This window comes from Balaenoptera acutorostrata, chromosome 21, assembly GCF_949987535.1.
Source record: "Balaenoptera acutorostrata chromosome 21, mBalAcu1.1, whole genome shotgun sequence".
In the NCBI taxonomy this organism is placed as follows: Eukaryota; Metazoa; Chordata; class Mammalia; order Artiodactyla; family Balaenopteridae; genus Balaenoptera; species Balaenoptera acutorostrata.
The window spans coordinates 8,114,846-8,132,416 of record NC_080084.1 but is presented as its reverse complement, the minus strand read 5'-3'; the positions used below and the strand labels follow the sequence as shown (position 1 = coordinate 8,132,416).

The 17,571-nt window shown below is 36.9% G+C and overlaps 1 protein-coding gene across 1 annotated transcript in view; it reads right to left on the bottom strand.

The window, feature by feature from the left end:
- Positions 1-17,571, bottom strand: part of LOC102998338 (disintegrin and metalloproteinase domain-containing protein 5-like) — a 156,304-nt gene that overhangs the window by 61,092 nt on the left and 77,641 nt on the right. The window contains exon 14 of the mRNA XM_007178417.1: positions 5,503-5,698. Coding sequence (XP_007178479.1) covers positions 5,503-5,698 — 196 coding nt within the window. The remainder of the gene's footprint in view (positions 1-5,502; positions 5,699-17,571) is intronic.

The following is a 17,571-nucleotide window of genomic DNA, read 5'->3' as shown; positions in this document are numbered from 1 at the left end:
AGGGTTCAGAGTAATGATCGTAAAGATGATAAAAGAACTTGGGATGGGAATGGATGTACAAAGCGAGAAGTCAGAAGTTTTTAACAAAGAGTTAGAAAATATAAAGAACAACAAAAGAGAGATGAAGAATACAATAATTGAAATGATGGGCTTCTCTGGTGGTGGAGTGGTTAAGAATCTGCCTGTCAATGCAGGGGACATGGGTTCGAGCCCTGGCCCTGGAAGATCCCACGTGCTGTGGAGCAACTAAGCCCATGCACCACAGCTACTGAGCCTGCACTCTAGAGCCTGCAAGCCACAACTACTGAAGCCCGTGCACCTAGCGCCCGTGCTCTGCAACAAGAGAAGCCACCGCAATAAAAAGCCTGCACACCGCAACGAAGAGTAGTCCCCACTCGCCGCAACTAAAGAAAGCCCGCAGGCAGCAACGAAGATCTAACGCAGCCAAAAATAAAATAAATTAATTTTAAAAATAACTGAAATGAAGAAGACACTAGCAGGAATCAATAGACTAAATGAGGCAGAATAACAAATGAGTAAGCTGGAAGACAGAGTAGTGGAAATCACTTGTGCTGAAAAGAAAAAAGAATGAAAAGAAATGCAGACAGTTTAAGAGACCTCTGAGACAACATCAAGCACATAATATTTGCATTATAGGGGTTCCAGAAGGAGAAGAGAGACAGAAAGGACCTGAGAAAATACTTGAAGAAATTATAGCCAAAAACTTCTCTAACATAAGAAAGGAAACAGTCACTCAAGTCCAGGAAGCACAGAGAGTCACATACAAGAGAAACCCAAGGAGCAGCACGCTGAGACACATATTAATCAAACTGCCAAAAATTAAAGACATAGAAAAAAGCAACATATTAAAAGCAACAAATAACATAGAAGGGAACCCCCATAAGGCTATCAGCTGATTTTTCAGCAGAAACTGCAGGCCAGAAGGGAGTGGCTCAATATATTTAAAGTGATGAAATGGAAAAACCTACAAAGAAGAATACTCTACCCAGAAAGGCTCTCATTTAGATTTGATGGAGAGATCAAAAGGTTTACAGACAAGCAAAAGGTAAAAGAGTTCCGCACCACCAAACCCGCTTTACAAAAAATGTTAAAGGAACTTCTCTAGGTGACAAAGAGAAGGCCACAACTAGAAACAAGAAAATTGCAAAATGAAAAACCTCACTGGTAAGGTAAAGGTATAGTAAAGGTAGGAAATCATCCACACACAAAGCTAGTATGGAAGTTAAAAGACAAAAGTAGTAAAATCATTTATATCCACAGTAAGCAGTTAAGGGATACACAAAACAATTAGATATAAAATATAATATCAAAAGAATTCAGAGAAATCAGTAATTGCAAGGGGAGGAAAATACAAATACAGGATTTAAAAAATGTGTTTGAAATGAAGAGATCAGCAACTTGAAACAATCACGAATATATATAGGCTGTTATACAAAAATCTCACAGTAACCACGAACCAAAAATCGATATTAGGTATACACAAAAAAGAAATAGGAATCCAAACATAACACAAAGATAGTCAAAAAATCACAAGAGAAGAGAACAAAAGAAGAAGAAAGGACCAAAAAGACTGAGAAAGACAAACCCACAACAATTAACAAATGGCAATATGAACATACATATCGATAATTACCTTAAAGGAAAAGGAATAAATGCTCCAACCAAAAGATACACAGTGGTTGAATGGATACAAAAACAAGACCCAGTGTTGTGAAGGCACAAAAACAGACACATAGAACAGTATAGAGAGCCCAAAAATAAACCCATGCACCTATGGTCTACAGTAAAGGAGACAAAAATATACAAGAGAGAAAAGACAGTCTCTTCAATAACAAATGGTGCTAGGAAAACTGGACAGCTACCCGTGAAAGAATGAGATTATAACATTTTCTCACACCAGATACAAAAATAAACTCAAAATGGATTAAAGACCTACATGTAAGACCAGATACCAAAAAACTCCTAGAGGAAAACATGGGCAGAACACTATTTGATATAAATCGCAGGAATATTTTTTTTGGATTCACCTCCTAAAACAAAGGAGATAAAAGCAAACATAAACAAATGGGACCTAATTAAACTTAAAAGATTTTGCACAGCAAAGGAAACCATAAACAGAATGAAAACACAACCTACAGACTGGGAGAAAACATTTGCAAATGATATGACAGATAACAGGTTAATATCCTACATATATAAGAAGCTCAGACAACTGAACATTAAAACAAACAAACAACCCGATTAAGAAATGGGCAGAAGAACTGAACAGAAATTTTCCCAAAAAAGAAATGCAGATGGCCATCAAGTGCATGAAAAGATGGTCAACATTGCTAATCACGAGGGGAATGCAAATCAAAACCACAGTATCACCTCACACTGATCAGAATGGCTATCATCAAAAAGAAAATGAATAACAACTGTTGGGGAGGATGTGAAGAAAAGGGAACCATCATACACTATTGGTGGGACTGTACACTGGGGTAGCCACTGCGGGAAACAGTATGGAGGTCTTAAAAAACTAAAAGTAGAACTACCATATGACCCAGCATTTCCACTCCTGGATATATATCCAAAAAAAAAAAAACCCACAAAAACATTAATTCAAAAAGACACATGCCTCCCAATGTTCATAGAAGCACTATTTACAATTGTCGAAGCAACCAAAGCGTCCATCAACAGATGAATGGATAAAGAAGATGTGGTGTACGAGTACACACACACACACACACACATAATGGAATACTACTCAAACATAAAAAAGAATGAAGTTTTGCCATCTGCAACAACTTGGATGCATTTGGAGGTCACTGTTAACTGAAATAAGTCAGAGAAAGACAAATACTGTACGATATCACTTATATGTGGAATCTAAAAAATATATCAAAGTAGTGAATATAACAAAAAAGAAGCAGACTCATAGATACAGAAAACAAACTAGTGGTTACCAGGGGGACAGGCAAGGGGAGAGGGTATATATATAGGGGTAGGAGGTTAAGAGGTATAAATCAGGTAGAAAATGAGCTACAAGGATATATTATATCACATGGGGAATATAGCCAATATTTTATGATAACTATAAAAGTAGTATAAACTTAAAAAGTGTGAATTGCTATATTATACACCTGTAACATATAATATTACTGTATATCAACTATACTTCAATTAAAACATTAAGGAGAGAGAAAATCTCTCCAGACAAACAAAAGCTGAAGAAGTTCATGATCACTAGACTTGCCTTATATGAAGTGCTGAAGTGAGTGACATCAGCACTGTGTTGGCATAAGGGATCCTTCCTTTTTGTCCCCCCGCTTAAAAAATATCCACATATATTTACTACCTATGAATTCCATTTTAGATGCTCATGAAAGCACAGAGGATGGGAGGAAATAGTTCCCAAGCTTCAAGAAATTAAAGATTTAGATCTAACTATACAAAATATGATGATAAAATGGTAAAACACTAATTGCTAATGGGCTTCAGAGTAAGGAAATTATGCAATGAAGCTTTAAAAAATATGTAGCTGGATTATTTTAAAGAAATTTTAAAAGAGGTAGGTACTATATATCAAATAAATTGGTTTTTGTTTTCTACAAATGTGTATTGTGTTAAAATACACATAACAAAGTTTACCATCTTAATTATTTTTAAGTGTTCAGTTCAGTGGTTCATTGTACATTCACATTGCTGTGCAACCATCACTGCCATCCATCTCCATAACTCTTTTTATCTTCTAAAATGCAAACTTTATACCTATTGAATAACAACTCTCCATTCTTCCCTTCCCCAAGCCCCAGCTACCACCATTCTACTTTCTGTATCTGTGATATTGATTACTAAGTACCTCATTTCAGTGGAATCATACAGCATTTGTCTTTTTGTAACTGGCTTAGTTCATTTAGCATAATGTCCTCAAGGTTCCTCCATGTTGTACTTCGTTGCAAAATTTCCATCCTTTTTAAGACTAAATAATATTCCATTGTTTATATACACCGCAGTTTGCTTTATCCATTCATCCATTGATGGACATTTGGGTTGCTTCCAAGTTTTAGCTATTGTGAATAATGCTGCTATGAACATGAGTGCATAAATATCTCTTCCAGACACTGCCTTCAATTCTTTTGCGTATACCCAGAAGAGCAATTGCTGGGTCATATGGGTCATTCTATTTTTAATAATCTGAGGAATCTCCATACACAGAATAGTGGTGATGCCATTTTACGTTCCCACCCACAGTGCACAACTGTTGCAATTTTTCCACATCCTCATCAACATTTGTTGTGTTCTTTTTTTTTTGACAGCAGCCATCTTAATGGGTGTGAGGTGGTATCTCATAGTTTTGATGTGCATTTCCCTAATGATTAGTGATGTTGAGCTTCTTTTCATATGCTTGTTGGCCATCTGCATGTCTTCTTTATAGAAATATCTAATCACGTCATTTTCCTGTTTTTGAATCGGGCTGTTTGTTTTCTGTTTCTGAGTTTTAGGAGTTTTCTATATATTCTGGATATTAATTTCTTATCAGATGTACAATTTGCAAATATTTTCTCTCAGTGGAACTACAAAACAGCCAGAAAGCAATTAATGAGATGGCATCTGGTAAGTCCTTATATTTGGGGTCAGATAATTCTTTCTTAGAGGGGCTGTTTTGTGCACGGTAGGATATTTAGTAGCAACTCGGACTTCCACTCTCTAGAAGCCAGCATCAGTTCCACCCCAGCTGTGAAAACCACAAAGGCCTGCAGGCGTTGTGTCTGGAAGGAAAAGGCCATGAATGCTGCTAAAAATGCTAAAGTGCACAGGATCCCACACCCCTCACAGCAAAAACTGCCTGGCCTAAGATATCCACAGTGCTGACGTGGAGAAACCATGACGTAACTGTTCGTTTTGCACTCACATTGCTTTATGTGTCAAAACAAAAAGAGCAATGTTCTCCTGGCATCAGCAAGATGACTCCTTAGGAGATAACATTCCTTTCTCAATCCTGTAAGGGTTCACGATGAACCACTACATGTCTTCTACACGCAGATCTGGACTATGTATACTGTCAGTATGTTACTTTCATGTATAACCCTTTGTCTTGAAAACACATATAACTGTGCCTTGACCTCTAATGGGCAGAACAGTTCTCAGAGCTTTTTGGAAGACTATCTCCTGGGTTATAATCCTCAGATTGGCTTGAATAAAATTCTCTATTTCTTCCTTAGGTTGACTATTACTTAATTTTTTTGTCAATATAATCTTCCAAGAAGCTGCATTTCCACTTGAGGTCTCGCCCTTGTGCAAATAAGGATTCCTTATAAATTCAGAAGTGTTTTCTCAGAATCAAGAAAACTTTACTTCCTTTAACACTAATATACATTAGGCCTACAAATAGGATACACTTATTTTAAAATTACACTTACATTTTTGTTTTATAGCATTAAATAACAGAGCTTGGAATCATCAGAATTTAGGAACTAAGAAGAAAATTGTGGTCATTACCTCCTCCAATTAATTTTCTGCACTGTCTGGTAAACGACCGACATCGTCCTTCATAACAGAAGGAGTCACCCGAATCACAACTCTGTCCATCACGTGCGTAAGTGTCAGGCACACAGTGTGCGTTATTCCCATCACAGAATTCTAGAAAATCACATTCATCAACTGGTTGCCTACAAGGTGTATTAACTGGTTTTATCTGGAAGAGAAAAGAAACATAAGAAAAAATTACATATAAATGATACCCAAGTTTTCTTTCTCTTCAGGCTTGAAGTTTCCATCCATTTTTTCTAAGTTGCTAAGAGCAATGAGGAAATTGTCTTCTTGTTAACTACTTAAGCATTGCCCAGACATTTAGGTGATTGAATCTGTTGTGCGTAAAGGAGTGGGTATTGCTTGTGAGAGATATGAGAAACTCAAAGATAAGCAGACTACCATAATTATAAAAAAGAAAGAGAGTAGGGCTTCCCTGGTGGCGCAGTGGTTGAAAATCTGCCTGCTAATGCAGGAGACACGGGTTCGAGCCCTGGTCTGGGAAGATCCCACATGCCACGGAGCGGCTGGGCCCGTGAGCCACAGCTGCTGAGCCTGTGCGTCTGGAGCCTGTGCCCCGCAACGGGAGGGGCCGCGATAGTGAAAGGCCCGCGCACCGCGATGAAGAGCGGTCCCCGCACCGCGATGAAGAGTGGCCCCCACTTGCCGCAACTAGAGAAAGCCCTCGCACGAACCGAAGACCCAGCACAGCCAAAAATAAATAAATTAATTAATTAAATAAATAAATTTAAAAAAAAAAAAAAAAAAAAAAAAAAAGAAAGAGAGTAGAGCTAAGTAATTATTATAAAAATTACTTTCAACCCACTAAGGGTATGCTCACATGGGCAGACTCTGGTTTCTCCATATGCCATCCTTAAAGCAGAAATCAGCAACCATTTACAAAACAATAAATATGCCTCATAAACATTTAGAAAAAAGTTTGCAGGACACACAAAAGAAGGTTTGTTTCATGTACCACATTGAAAACAACTGTAAAAAATAACTTGTCCAATTATATATCTCTGACCTCCTCAGTGCTTACTGTTAGCTCATAGCTTCCAGGGTTCCCTTTATTTATATCTGCTTTTGAAAACAAACATATAAATACCATGACTGCAAACCCTTTCCTCAACCCCAGTCCCAATTCCTCACGGCTATCATCACTATCGTACACAAACTAAGTCAAATTTGTTCTGGCTTCAAAGGTCCTAGAGACCCAGATTATATAACATTCACTGCCCCGCCTCTGAAAGAGGGTTTCTAGATAGTTTTCTCATTTACAACAAGTATATGCTACCTGAACCAAACCTGACACAAGTTCTCCAAGAGATGGGTGGGAAGACAAAACAATACTTGTGTTACCCAAGTTTATAGAGTTAGCATTCAAATCAAAACAAATAATCAAAATTGTTTTTAAAAGAAAATACCTATAATGAGAAAGTATTAATATTTGTTTCTTCAGAATATACTTCCTTTTACAAATGTGTATAAATGGCAATCTTCCTTTTATTCTAATTTATTTTACCATTAAAACTTTATTTTTTACAGCTGTTTAAGGATCACAGAAAATATGAGGAGAAAGTACAGAGATTTCCCATATAACCCCTGCCCTACACATGCAAAGCATGTATTACTAGAGTGATACATTTGTTGCAACTGATGAACTTACACTGACACATCATAATCATTCAAAATCCATGGTTTATATTAAAGTTCACTCTTGGTGTTTTACATTCTACAGGTTTAGACAAATGTATAACGACATGTATCTATTGTCGTGGTATCATACAGAGTATTCGCACTACGCTAATAATCCTTCACGCTCTTCCTATTCATCTCCCCCTCAGTCCCTGGCAACCACTGATCTTTTCACTGTCTCCATATTTCTGCCTTTTCCAGAATATCATATAGTTGGAATCATACAGTATATAGCCTTATTAGAGTGGCTTCTTTCACCCAACTTCTTTTTCAATACTTAAATACCCAGATCCTCAAATGCCCTTTGAACCAAGCTTTATCACTGTACTTGCTCCTCCATTAAAGGGGGTTTATTTTCCTTTCCACGGCTCTCTAATTCCCAAACGACCCTAAAACATTAAACCTTCTGGCTCCTTGTTCCACATTATTTTCTCCTAAAATATTTTTATTTTCTTTTTTCTTGTAGTTTTTAATTTACTTTTCTTCTTGCCAAGACTATCAGTCTGCATATGTAATGTATAATTCATATACAGGGCTGTGTCCCTTTATACAACTGAACCAGGGATGAGTGAGTTAATTTACTGCTTCTGACCATCATATCAGCCTTAACAGCATAGTAAAAAAATTACTGTGTATATCAGAAAAATCATAGTCTGGGCTATGTCCCTTTCCATAATTGGGCCCAGGAACTAATTAGAATCATAAATACTATCCCAGTCTCAACAGCAGTTGTTCAGGTATCCTTGTGGACATATGAATCTTGTTTGTGCAGCAGAAAAATATTTCCTTTTGGCACACCGATGACACTAGATAACTATACTAGTTGTATTTGACAGGTTGGTTAATTTTTTTTTAACATCTTTATTGGAATATAATTGCTCTACAATGTAGTGTTAGTTTCTGCTGTATAACAAAGTGAATCAGCTATATATATACATATATCCCCATATCCCCACCCTCTTGCCTCTCCCTCCCACCCTCCCTATTCCACCCCTCCAGGTGGTCACAAAGCATGGAGCTGATATCTCTGTGCAACGCAGCTGCTTCCCACTAGCTACCTATTTTACATTTGGTAGTGTATATATGTCAATGCTACTCTCTCACTTCATCCCAGCTTACCCTTCCCCCTCCCCATGTCCTCAAGTCCACTCTCTACATCTGCGTCTTTATTCCTGTCCTGCCCCTAGATTCATCAGAAACTTTTTTGGTTTTTTTAGATTCCATATATATATATGTTAGCATACAGTATTTGTTTTTCTCTTTCTGACTTACTTCACTCTGTATGACAGACTCTAGGTCCATCCACCTCACTACAAATAACTCAATTTCATTTCTTTTTATGGCTGAGTAATATTCCATTGTATATACGTGCCACTTTTTTATCCATTCATCTGTTGATGGACACTTAGGTTGCTTCCATATCCTGGCTATTGTAAATAGTGCTGCAATGAACATTGTGGTACATGACTCTTTTTGAATTATGGTTTTCTCAGGGTATATGCCAGGTAGTGGGATTCTTGGGTCATATGGTAGTTCTACTTTTAGTTTTTAAGGACCCTCTATACTGTTCTCCATAGTGGCTGTACCAATTTACATTCCCACCAAGAGTGCAAGAGGGTTCCCTTTTCTCCACACCCTCTCCAGCATTTATTGTTTGTAGATTTTTTTGATGATGGCCGTTCTGACCCGTGTGAGGTGATACCTCATTGTAGTTTTGATTTGCATTTCTCTAATGATTAGTGATGTTGAGCATCTTTTCATGTGTCTGTTGGCAATCTGTATATCTTGTTTGGAGAAATGTCTATTTAGGTCTTCTGCCCATTTTTGGATTGGGTTGTCTGTTTTTTTGATATTGAGCTGCATGAGCTGCTTGTATATTTTGGAGATTAATCCATTGTCAGTTGCTCCATTTGTAAATATTTTCTCCCATTCTGAGGGTTGTCTTTTGGTCTTGTTTATGGTTTCCTTTGCTGGGCAAAAGCATTTAAGTTTCATAAGGTCCCATTTGTTTATTTTTGTTTTTATTTCCATTTCTCTAGGAGGTGGGTCAAAAAGGATCTTGCTGCGATTTAGGTCATAGAGTGTTCTGCCTACGTTTGCCTCTAAGAGTTTGATGGTGTCTGGCCTTACATTTTAGGTCTTTAATCCATTTTGAGTTTATTTTTGTGTACGGTGTTAGGGAGTGTTCTAATGTCATTCTTTTACATGTAGCTGTCCAGTTTTCACAGCACCACTTATTGAAGAGGCTGTCTTTTCTCCATTTTATATTCTTGCCTCCTTTATGAGAAATAAGGTGACCATATTGTGTGGGTTTATCTCTGGGCTTTCTATCCTGTTCCATTGATCTATATTTCTGTTTTTGTGCCAGTACCATACTGTCTTGATCACGTAGCTTTCTGGTATAGTCTGAAGACCAAGAGCCTGATTCCTCCAGCTCCATTTTTCTTTCTCAAGATTGCTTTGGCTATTCAGGATCTTTTTTGTTTCCATACAAATTGTGAAATTTTTTGTTCTAGTTCTGTGAAAAATGCCATTGGTAGTTTGATAGGGATTGCACTGAATCCATAGATTGCTTTGGGTAGTATAGTCATTTTCACAATATTGATTCTTCCAATCCAAGAACATGGTATATCTCTCCATCTGTTTGTATCATCTTTAATTTCTTTCATCAGTGTCTTATAGTTTTCTGCATACAGCTCTTTTGTCTCCCTAGGTAGGTTATTCCTAGGTATTTTATTCTCTTTGTTGCAGTGGTACATGGGAGTGTTTCCTTAATTTCTCTTTCAGATTTTTCATCATTAGTGTATAGGAATGCAAGAGATTTCTGTGCATTAATTTTGTATCCTGCTACTCTACCAAATTCATTGACTAGCTCTAATAGTTTTCTGGTAGCATCTTTAGGATTCTCTATGTATAGTATCATGCCATCTTCAAACAGTGACAGTTTTACTCCTTTTCCAATTTGGATTCCTTTTATTTTTTTTCTTCTCTGATTGCCAAGGCTAGGACTTCTAAAACTATGTTGAATAAAAGTGGCAAAAGTGAACATCCTTTTCTTGTTCCTGATTGTAGATGAAATGCTTTCAATTTTTCACAGTTGAAAATGATGTTGGCTCTGGGTTTGTCGTATATGGCCTTTATTATGTTGAGGTAGGTTCCCTCTATGGCTTTCTGGAGAGTTTTTATCATAAATGGGTGTCAAATTTTTTCAAAGGCTTTTTCTGCATCTATTGAGATTATCATATGGTTTTTATCCTTCAATTTGTTAATATAGTGTATCACATTGATTGATTTACATATATTGAAGAATCCTTGTATTCCTGGGATAAACTCCACTTGATCATGGTGTATGATCCTTTTAATGTGCTGCTGGATTCTGTTTGCTAGTATTTTGTTGAGGATTTTTGCATCTATGTTCTTCAGATGTATTGACCTGTAGTTTTCTTTTTTTGTGACATCTTTGTGTGGTTTTGGTATCAGGGTGATGGTGGCCTCATAGAATGAGTTTGGGAGTCTTCCTCCCTCTGCTATATTTTGGAAGTGTTTGAGAAGGATAGGTGTTAGCTCTTCTCTAAATGTTTGATAGACTTCACCAGGGAAGCCATCTGGTCCTGGGCTTTTGTTTGTTGGAAGATTTTTAATCACAGTCTCAATTTCAGTGCTTGTGATTGGTCTGTTTATATTTTCTATTTCTTCCTGGTTCAGTCTCAGAAGGTTGTGCTTTTCTAAGAATTTGTCCATTTCTTCCAGGTTGTCCATTTTATTGGCATACAGTTGTTTCTAGTATCTCTCATGATCCTTTGTATTTCTGCAGTGTCAGTTGTTACTACTTTTTCATTTCTAATTCTGTTGATTTGAGTCTTCTCCCTTTTTTTCTTGATGAGTCTGGCTAATGGTTTATCAATTTTGTTTATCTTCTCAAAAAACCAGCTTTTAGTTGTATTGATCTCTGCTATCATTTCCTTCATTTCTTTTTCATTTATTTCTGACCTGATCTTTATGATTTCTTTCCTTCTGCTAACTTTGGGGTTTTTTGTTGTTGTTGTTCTCCTTTCTCTAATTGCTTTAGGTGTAAAGTTAGATTGTTTATTTGAGATTTTTCTTCTTGAGGTAGGATTGTATTGCTATAAACTTCTATCTTAGAACTGCTTTTGCTGCATCCCATAGGCTTTGGTTCATCGTGTTTTCATTGTCATTTGTTTCTAGGTATTTTTTGATTTCCTCTTTGATTTCTTCAGTGATCTCTTGGTTATTTAGTAGCATATTGTTTAGCCTCCATGTGTTTGTATTTTTTACAGATTTTTTCCTGTAGTTAATATCTAGTCTCATAGCATTGTGGTTGCAAAAGATATTTGATATGATTTCAATTTTCTTAAATTTACCAAGGCTTGATTTGTGACCCAAGATATGATCTATCCTGGAGAACGTTCCATGAGCACTTGAGAAGAAAGTGTATTCTGTTGTTTTTGGATGGAATGTCCTATACATATCAATTAACTCCATCTTGTTTAATGTGTCATTTAAAATTTGTGTTTCCTTATTTATTTTCATTTTGGATGATCTGTCCATTGGTGAAAATGGGGTGTTAATGTCCCCTATTATTACTGTGTTACTGTCAATTTCCCCTTTTATGGCTGTTAGTGTTTGCCATATAGATTGAGGTGCTCCTATGTTGGGTGCATAAATATTTACAATTGTTGTATCTTCTTTTTGGATTGATTCCTTTATCATTATGTAGTATCCTTCTTTGTCTCTTGTAATAGTCTGTATTTTAAAGTCCATTTTGTCTGATATGAGAATTGCTACTCCAGCTTTCTTTTGATTTCCATTTGTATGGAATACCTTTTTCCATTCCCTCACTTTCAGTCTGTTTGTGTCCCTAGGTCTGAAGTGGGTCTCTTGTAGACAGCATATATATGGGTCTTGTTTTTGTATCCATTCAGCCAGTCTATGTCTTTTGGTTGGAGTATTTTAATCCATTTACGTTTAAGGTAATTGTCAATATGTATATTCCTATTACCATTTTCTTAATTGTTTTCAGTTTGTTTTTGTAGGTTTTTTCCTTCTCTTGTGTTTCCTGCCTAGAGAAGTTCCTTTAGCATTTGTTGTAAAGCTGGTTTGGTGGTGCTGAATTCTCTTAGCTTTTGATTGTCTGTAAAGGTTTTAATTTCTCCATCGAATCTGAATGAGATCCTTGCTGGGTAGAGTAATCTTGGTTGTAGGTTTTTCCCTTTCATCACTTTAAATATGTCCTGCCACTCCCTTCTGGCTTGCAGAATTTCTGCTGAAAGATGAGCTGTTAACCTTATGGGGATTCCCTTGTATGTTATTTGTTGCTTGTCCCTTGCTGCTTTTAATATTTTTTCTTTGTATTTAATTTTTGATAGTTTGATTAATACGTGTCTTGGTGTGTTTCTCCTTGGATTTATCCTGTATGGGACTCTCTGCCTTTCCTGGACTTAAGATTGACGACTTCCTTTCCCATGTTAGGGAAGTTTTCAACTATAATCTCTCCAAATATTTTCTCAGACCCTTTCTTTTTCTCTTCTTCTCCTGGGACCCCTATAATTTGAATGTTGGTGCATTTAATGTTGTCCCAGAGGTCTCTGAAACTGTCCTCAATTCTTTTCATTCTTTGTTCTTCATTCTGCTCTGCAGTAATTATTTCCACTATTTTATCTTCCAGGTCACTTATCCAGTCTTCTGCCTCAGTTATTCTGCTATTGATTCCTTCTAGAGAATTTTAAATTTTATTTATTGTGTTGTTCATCATTGTTTGTTTGCTCTTTAGTTCTCCTAGGTCCTTGTGAAATGTTTCTTGTATTTTCACCATTCTATTTCCAAGATTTCGGATCATCTTTACTATCATTACTCTGAATTCTTTTTCAGGTAGACTTCCTATTTCCTCTTCATTTGTTTGGTCTGGTGGGGTTTTACCTTGCTCTTTCATCTGCTGCATATTTCTCTGTCTTCTCATTTTGTTTAACTTACTGTGTTTGGGTCTCCTTTTCGCAGGCTGCAGGTTCGTAGTTCCCATTGTTCTTGGTGTTTGCCCCAGTGGGTGAAGTTGGTTCAGTGGGTTTTGTAGGCTTCCTAGTGGAGGGGACTGGTACCTGTGTTCTGGTGGGTGGGGCTGGATCTTGTTTTTCTGGTGGGTAGGGCTGTGTCCAGTGGTGTGTTTTGGGGTATCTATGAACTTAGTATGATTTTAGGCAGCCTCTCTGCTAATGGGTGGGGTTGTGTTCCTGTCTTGCTAGTTGTCTGGCATGGGGCATCCAGCAGTGGAGCTTGCTGGCTGTTGGGTGGAGCTGTGTCTTAGCATTGAGACAGAGATCTCTGGGAGAGCTCTTGCCGATTGATATTACGTGGGACCAGGAGGTCTCTGGTGGTCCAATGTCCTGAACTCGGCTCTCCCACCTCAGAGGCTCAGGATGACACCAAGCCAGAGCACCAAGACCCTCTTAGGCACATGGCCAGGTACGTGGGGATTTTCTTTCCTTTTGGGAAGTCTGAGGTCTTCTGCCAGTGTTCAGTAGGTGTCCTGTAGGAGGTGTTCCACATGTAGGTGTATTTTTTATGTATTTGTGGGGAGAAAGGTGATCTCCACATCTTACTCCTCCACCATCTTGAAGGTCCCCAGGTTGGTTAATTTTTAAAGTTACCATTAATATCAATAACTAATCCTATACTATGTCCAATAATGGGAAAGAAGAGGAGAGTGGCATCAGTAAGGTGGGAGAATAGGAGATTCCAGGCTGCATACTCACACAGAAACAAATACCATGGATAAGAATATCTTTATGGGAGCCTAGGAATCCAACAAAAAGGTTCCAGTCCCCTTTTGGAGTAAAAACATCTGAGAGTATATACATTGAAGTGGGTAAGAACAACAGTTTCTCTTGACCCACATCACCCCCTTCTCCAAGGTGGCCTGTGACTTCTCCAAGAGGAGAAAGTGAAAGTGATGTAAGGAGCCTGGTTTCCCCAGCCTTGTGAGACACTGGCCACGAGGCCCACTTTTGTCTTCCCCGACCCAGAACACAGAGTGGATTGGCAGTCTGGAGACATGTAGGAGTAGGGAAAAGGGATGGGTGCTCACAGCAACAGTGTAGGGATCACAGCAACAAGCCATGTATCATAATAACTGGCTCGCAGGCTCCTGCAAGAGCCCTCCATATGAACCAATAGGATGCCTTACCTGAGGACACCCACAACTAGCCAGAGAACAACACCTCCAGCACTCCACACACACCCGTATAGCCAGCACCCACACTCTCCAGTAGATGGTGCACGTGAGCCTCCAACAGTGTGCAGAATGCTGCAGAGGACACATGTATATTAGCAGCTGGCTGGACTCTGCTGAACTGGGGGAAGGTGCACAACTTTGAACACTTCAGGGCACAGCCTTAAGGAAAATAAATAGGAGGCTTTCCACATTCATACTGGCTTTGCAAGACTGAGAGAAAGCATACAATCCTAAACTTTCCCACCATGAGGGAATAAGAGGAATGGAGTATACACACCCACAGAAAAGGTCTGTGAAACCCTCAGAACTCTAGCTGGGCTGACTGGTGCCTGACTTCTTTCTCTCCCAAGGCCAGTTGGTAAACACTGGAGGAGATGGCAACTTCTTCAAATGTGAAGACAGCAATGCAAGGCATCAAGGAACATAAAGAATCAAGGAAACAAGACACCACCAAAGGACCAAAATATATCTCTGTGGAAGACCCCAAAGAAATGAAGATGCACAAATTGCCTGACAAAAAAAATTTAAAATAATGATCATAAGTTCAGTGAACTATGAGAATAGATAAGCAAATAAATAAAAACCAGGAAAACAATACATAAACAAAATGAGACATCTAACAAAGACAGAAATTTGTTTTTAAGAACCAAATAAATTCTGGATCTGAAGAATGAAATGACTGAACTGAAAATTTTCATATAAAAAGCTGCAAAAGCACAATTCATCAAGCAGAAGAAACAGTGAATTCAAAGACAATTATTTGAAATTAACCAGTTGGAAGAACAAAGAAGAAAAAAGATAAATTCTATGGTATATATGGAACATTGTCGAAAGAAACAACCTATGCATATGGGAATCCCAGAAGAAGCAAAGAGAAAGGGCAGAAAGCTTACTTAATAAAGAAATACTGACAGAAGAGGAAAGAAACTTATCACAAGGGAATGCACATAAGACTGTAAGACTACTCAGCAGAAACCTTGCAGTACAGAAAGTGGGAGGATATTTTCAAAGAAAAAAATCTGCCAACCAAGAGTACTATACCTGGTAAAGCTGTCCTTCAGAAATGAAGAAGAGATAAGACTTTCCCAGAAAGACAAATGCTGAGGAAGTTCATCACCACTAGACCTGTCTTACGAAAAAAAAAAAGGCTCTTTAAAGAAGGTTCTTCAAGTCAAAATGAAAAGACGCCAAATAGAATCATGAAAACATATGAAAGGATAAAAACCACTGGCAAAAGTAAGTATTCAATAAAATTCAGATACTCCAATACTATACATAATATGGTGGTATGTAAATCACTTTTAACTCTGGTAAAAAAGTTAAAAGACAAAAGCATTAAAAATAACTGTAGCTGCAACAATTTGTTCATGGATACACAATATTTTTAAATGTTAAAATACGACTAATAGCATGAAATGTGGGGGGAGAGAAGTAAAAGCTTAGAGTTTTTGTATGAAATTGAAGATATTATCAGCTTAAATAGGCTGTTATGACTATAAAATGTTTTGTGTAAGCCTTGTGAAAATCACAAAGAAAATACTTTTAGTCAAAACACAAAATACAAAGAGAAATGAATCAAAGCATACCACCACAAAAAAAATCACAAAGTAAGACTGTGAGAGACGAAAAATGGGACAAAAGAACTACAAAACAAACAGAAAACAACACTATGGCAATAGCAAATCCTTCCTTATCAATAATTACTTTGAAAGTAAATGAATTATATTCAACAATCAAAAGACATAGAGTAGTTGAATGAATAAAAAACAAAATTCAACTATATGCTGCCTATAAGAAACTCATTTAAGCCTTCAGGATACACATAAACTGAAAGTGAAGGGATGGAAAAAAGTAGTTCATGCAAATGGCAATCAGGGAGAGCAGGGAGGACACATTTATATCAGATAACATAGACTTTAAGACTTTAAATAAACAATATTTATAACAATTATAAATACATATGCACCCAACCTTAGAATACCTAAATATACAAAGCAAACATTAACAGAACTGAAGAAACAGTCACAAATACAGTAATAATAATAGGTGACTTCATTACCACACTTTCAATATTGGTTAGATCATCCATAACAGAAAAATCCATAAGAAAACAATGGACTTGAACAACATTATAGACCTAATGGACCTAACAAACATACACAGAATGTTTCATCCAATAGCAGCAGAATATATATTCTCCTCAAGTGCACATAGAACATTCTCCAAGATACAGCATAGGCCAAAAACAAGTCATAACAAATTTAAAAAGACTGAAATCATACCAAGCATCTTTTCCAACCACAATGAAAGAAAACTTGAAATTTCACAAATTTATGAAAATTAAACAATACACTACTGAAAAAAACAATATGTCAACGTAGAAATTAAAAGGAAGCAAAAATATTTTGAGACAAATGAAAACTGGAAATAACAACACTCCAAAACCCAAGGGATGCAGGAAATTTACTTCTGAGTGGAACTTTCATAATAATAAACACCTATATTCAAAAAATGATCTCAGACAAACAACCTACCTAACACTTCAAGGAACTAGAAAAAGAAGAACCAACTAAGCTCAAAGTTAGCAGAAGGAAAGTAATAATATATATTAGAGCAGAAATAAGTGAAATAGAGATTTGAAAAACAATTTTAAAAAGTCACAAAAACTAAGAGCTGGGTTTTTGAAAAGATAAAATAGGCAAACTTTTAGCTAGGCTAACTGAGAAAAATAAAAGAGACAATTCATATAAATTATAAATGAAAGAGGTGGCATTATAACAGATAGCACAGAAATACAAGGAATTATAAGAGACTACAATTATAAACAAACAAATTTTATAAACTAGAAGAAACCTAGAAATGATCTTCCAAGATTGAATCATGAAGAAATAGGAAATCTGAACAAACCAATAATGAGCAAACAGACTGAGTCAGTTATCAAAAACCTCCCAAAAAAGAAAAGCCCAGGATCAGATGGCTTCACAGTTGAATTCTATCAAACATTTAAGGAAAAATTAAAGCCAATCCTTCTTAATCTCTTCCAAAAATTGAAGAGGAAAAAATACTTTCAAACTTATTTTACGGGCTCGGGCTGC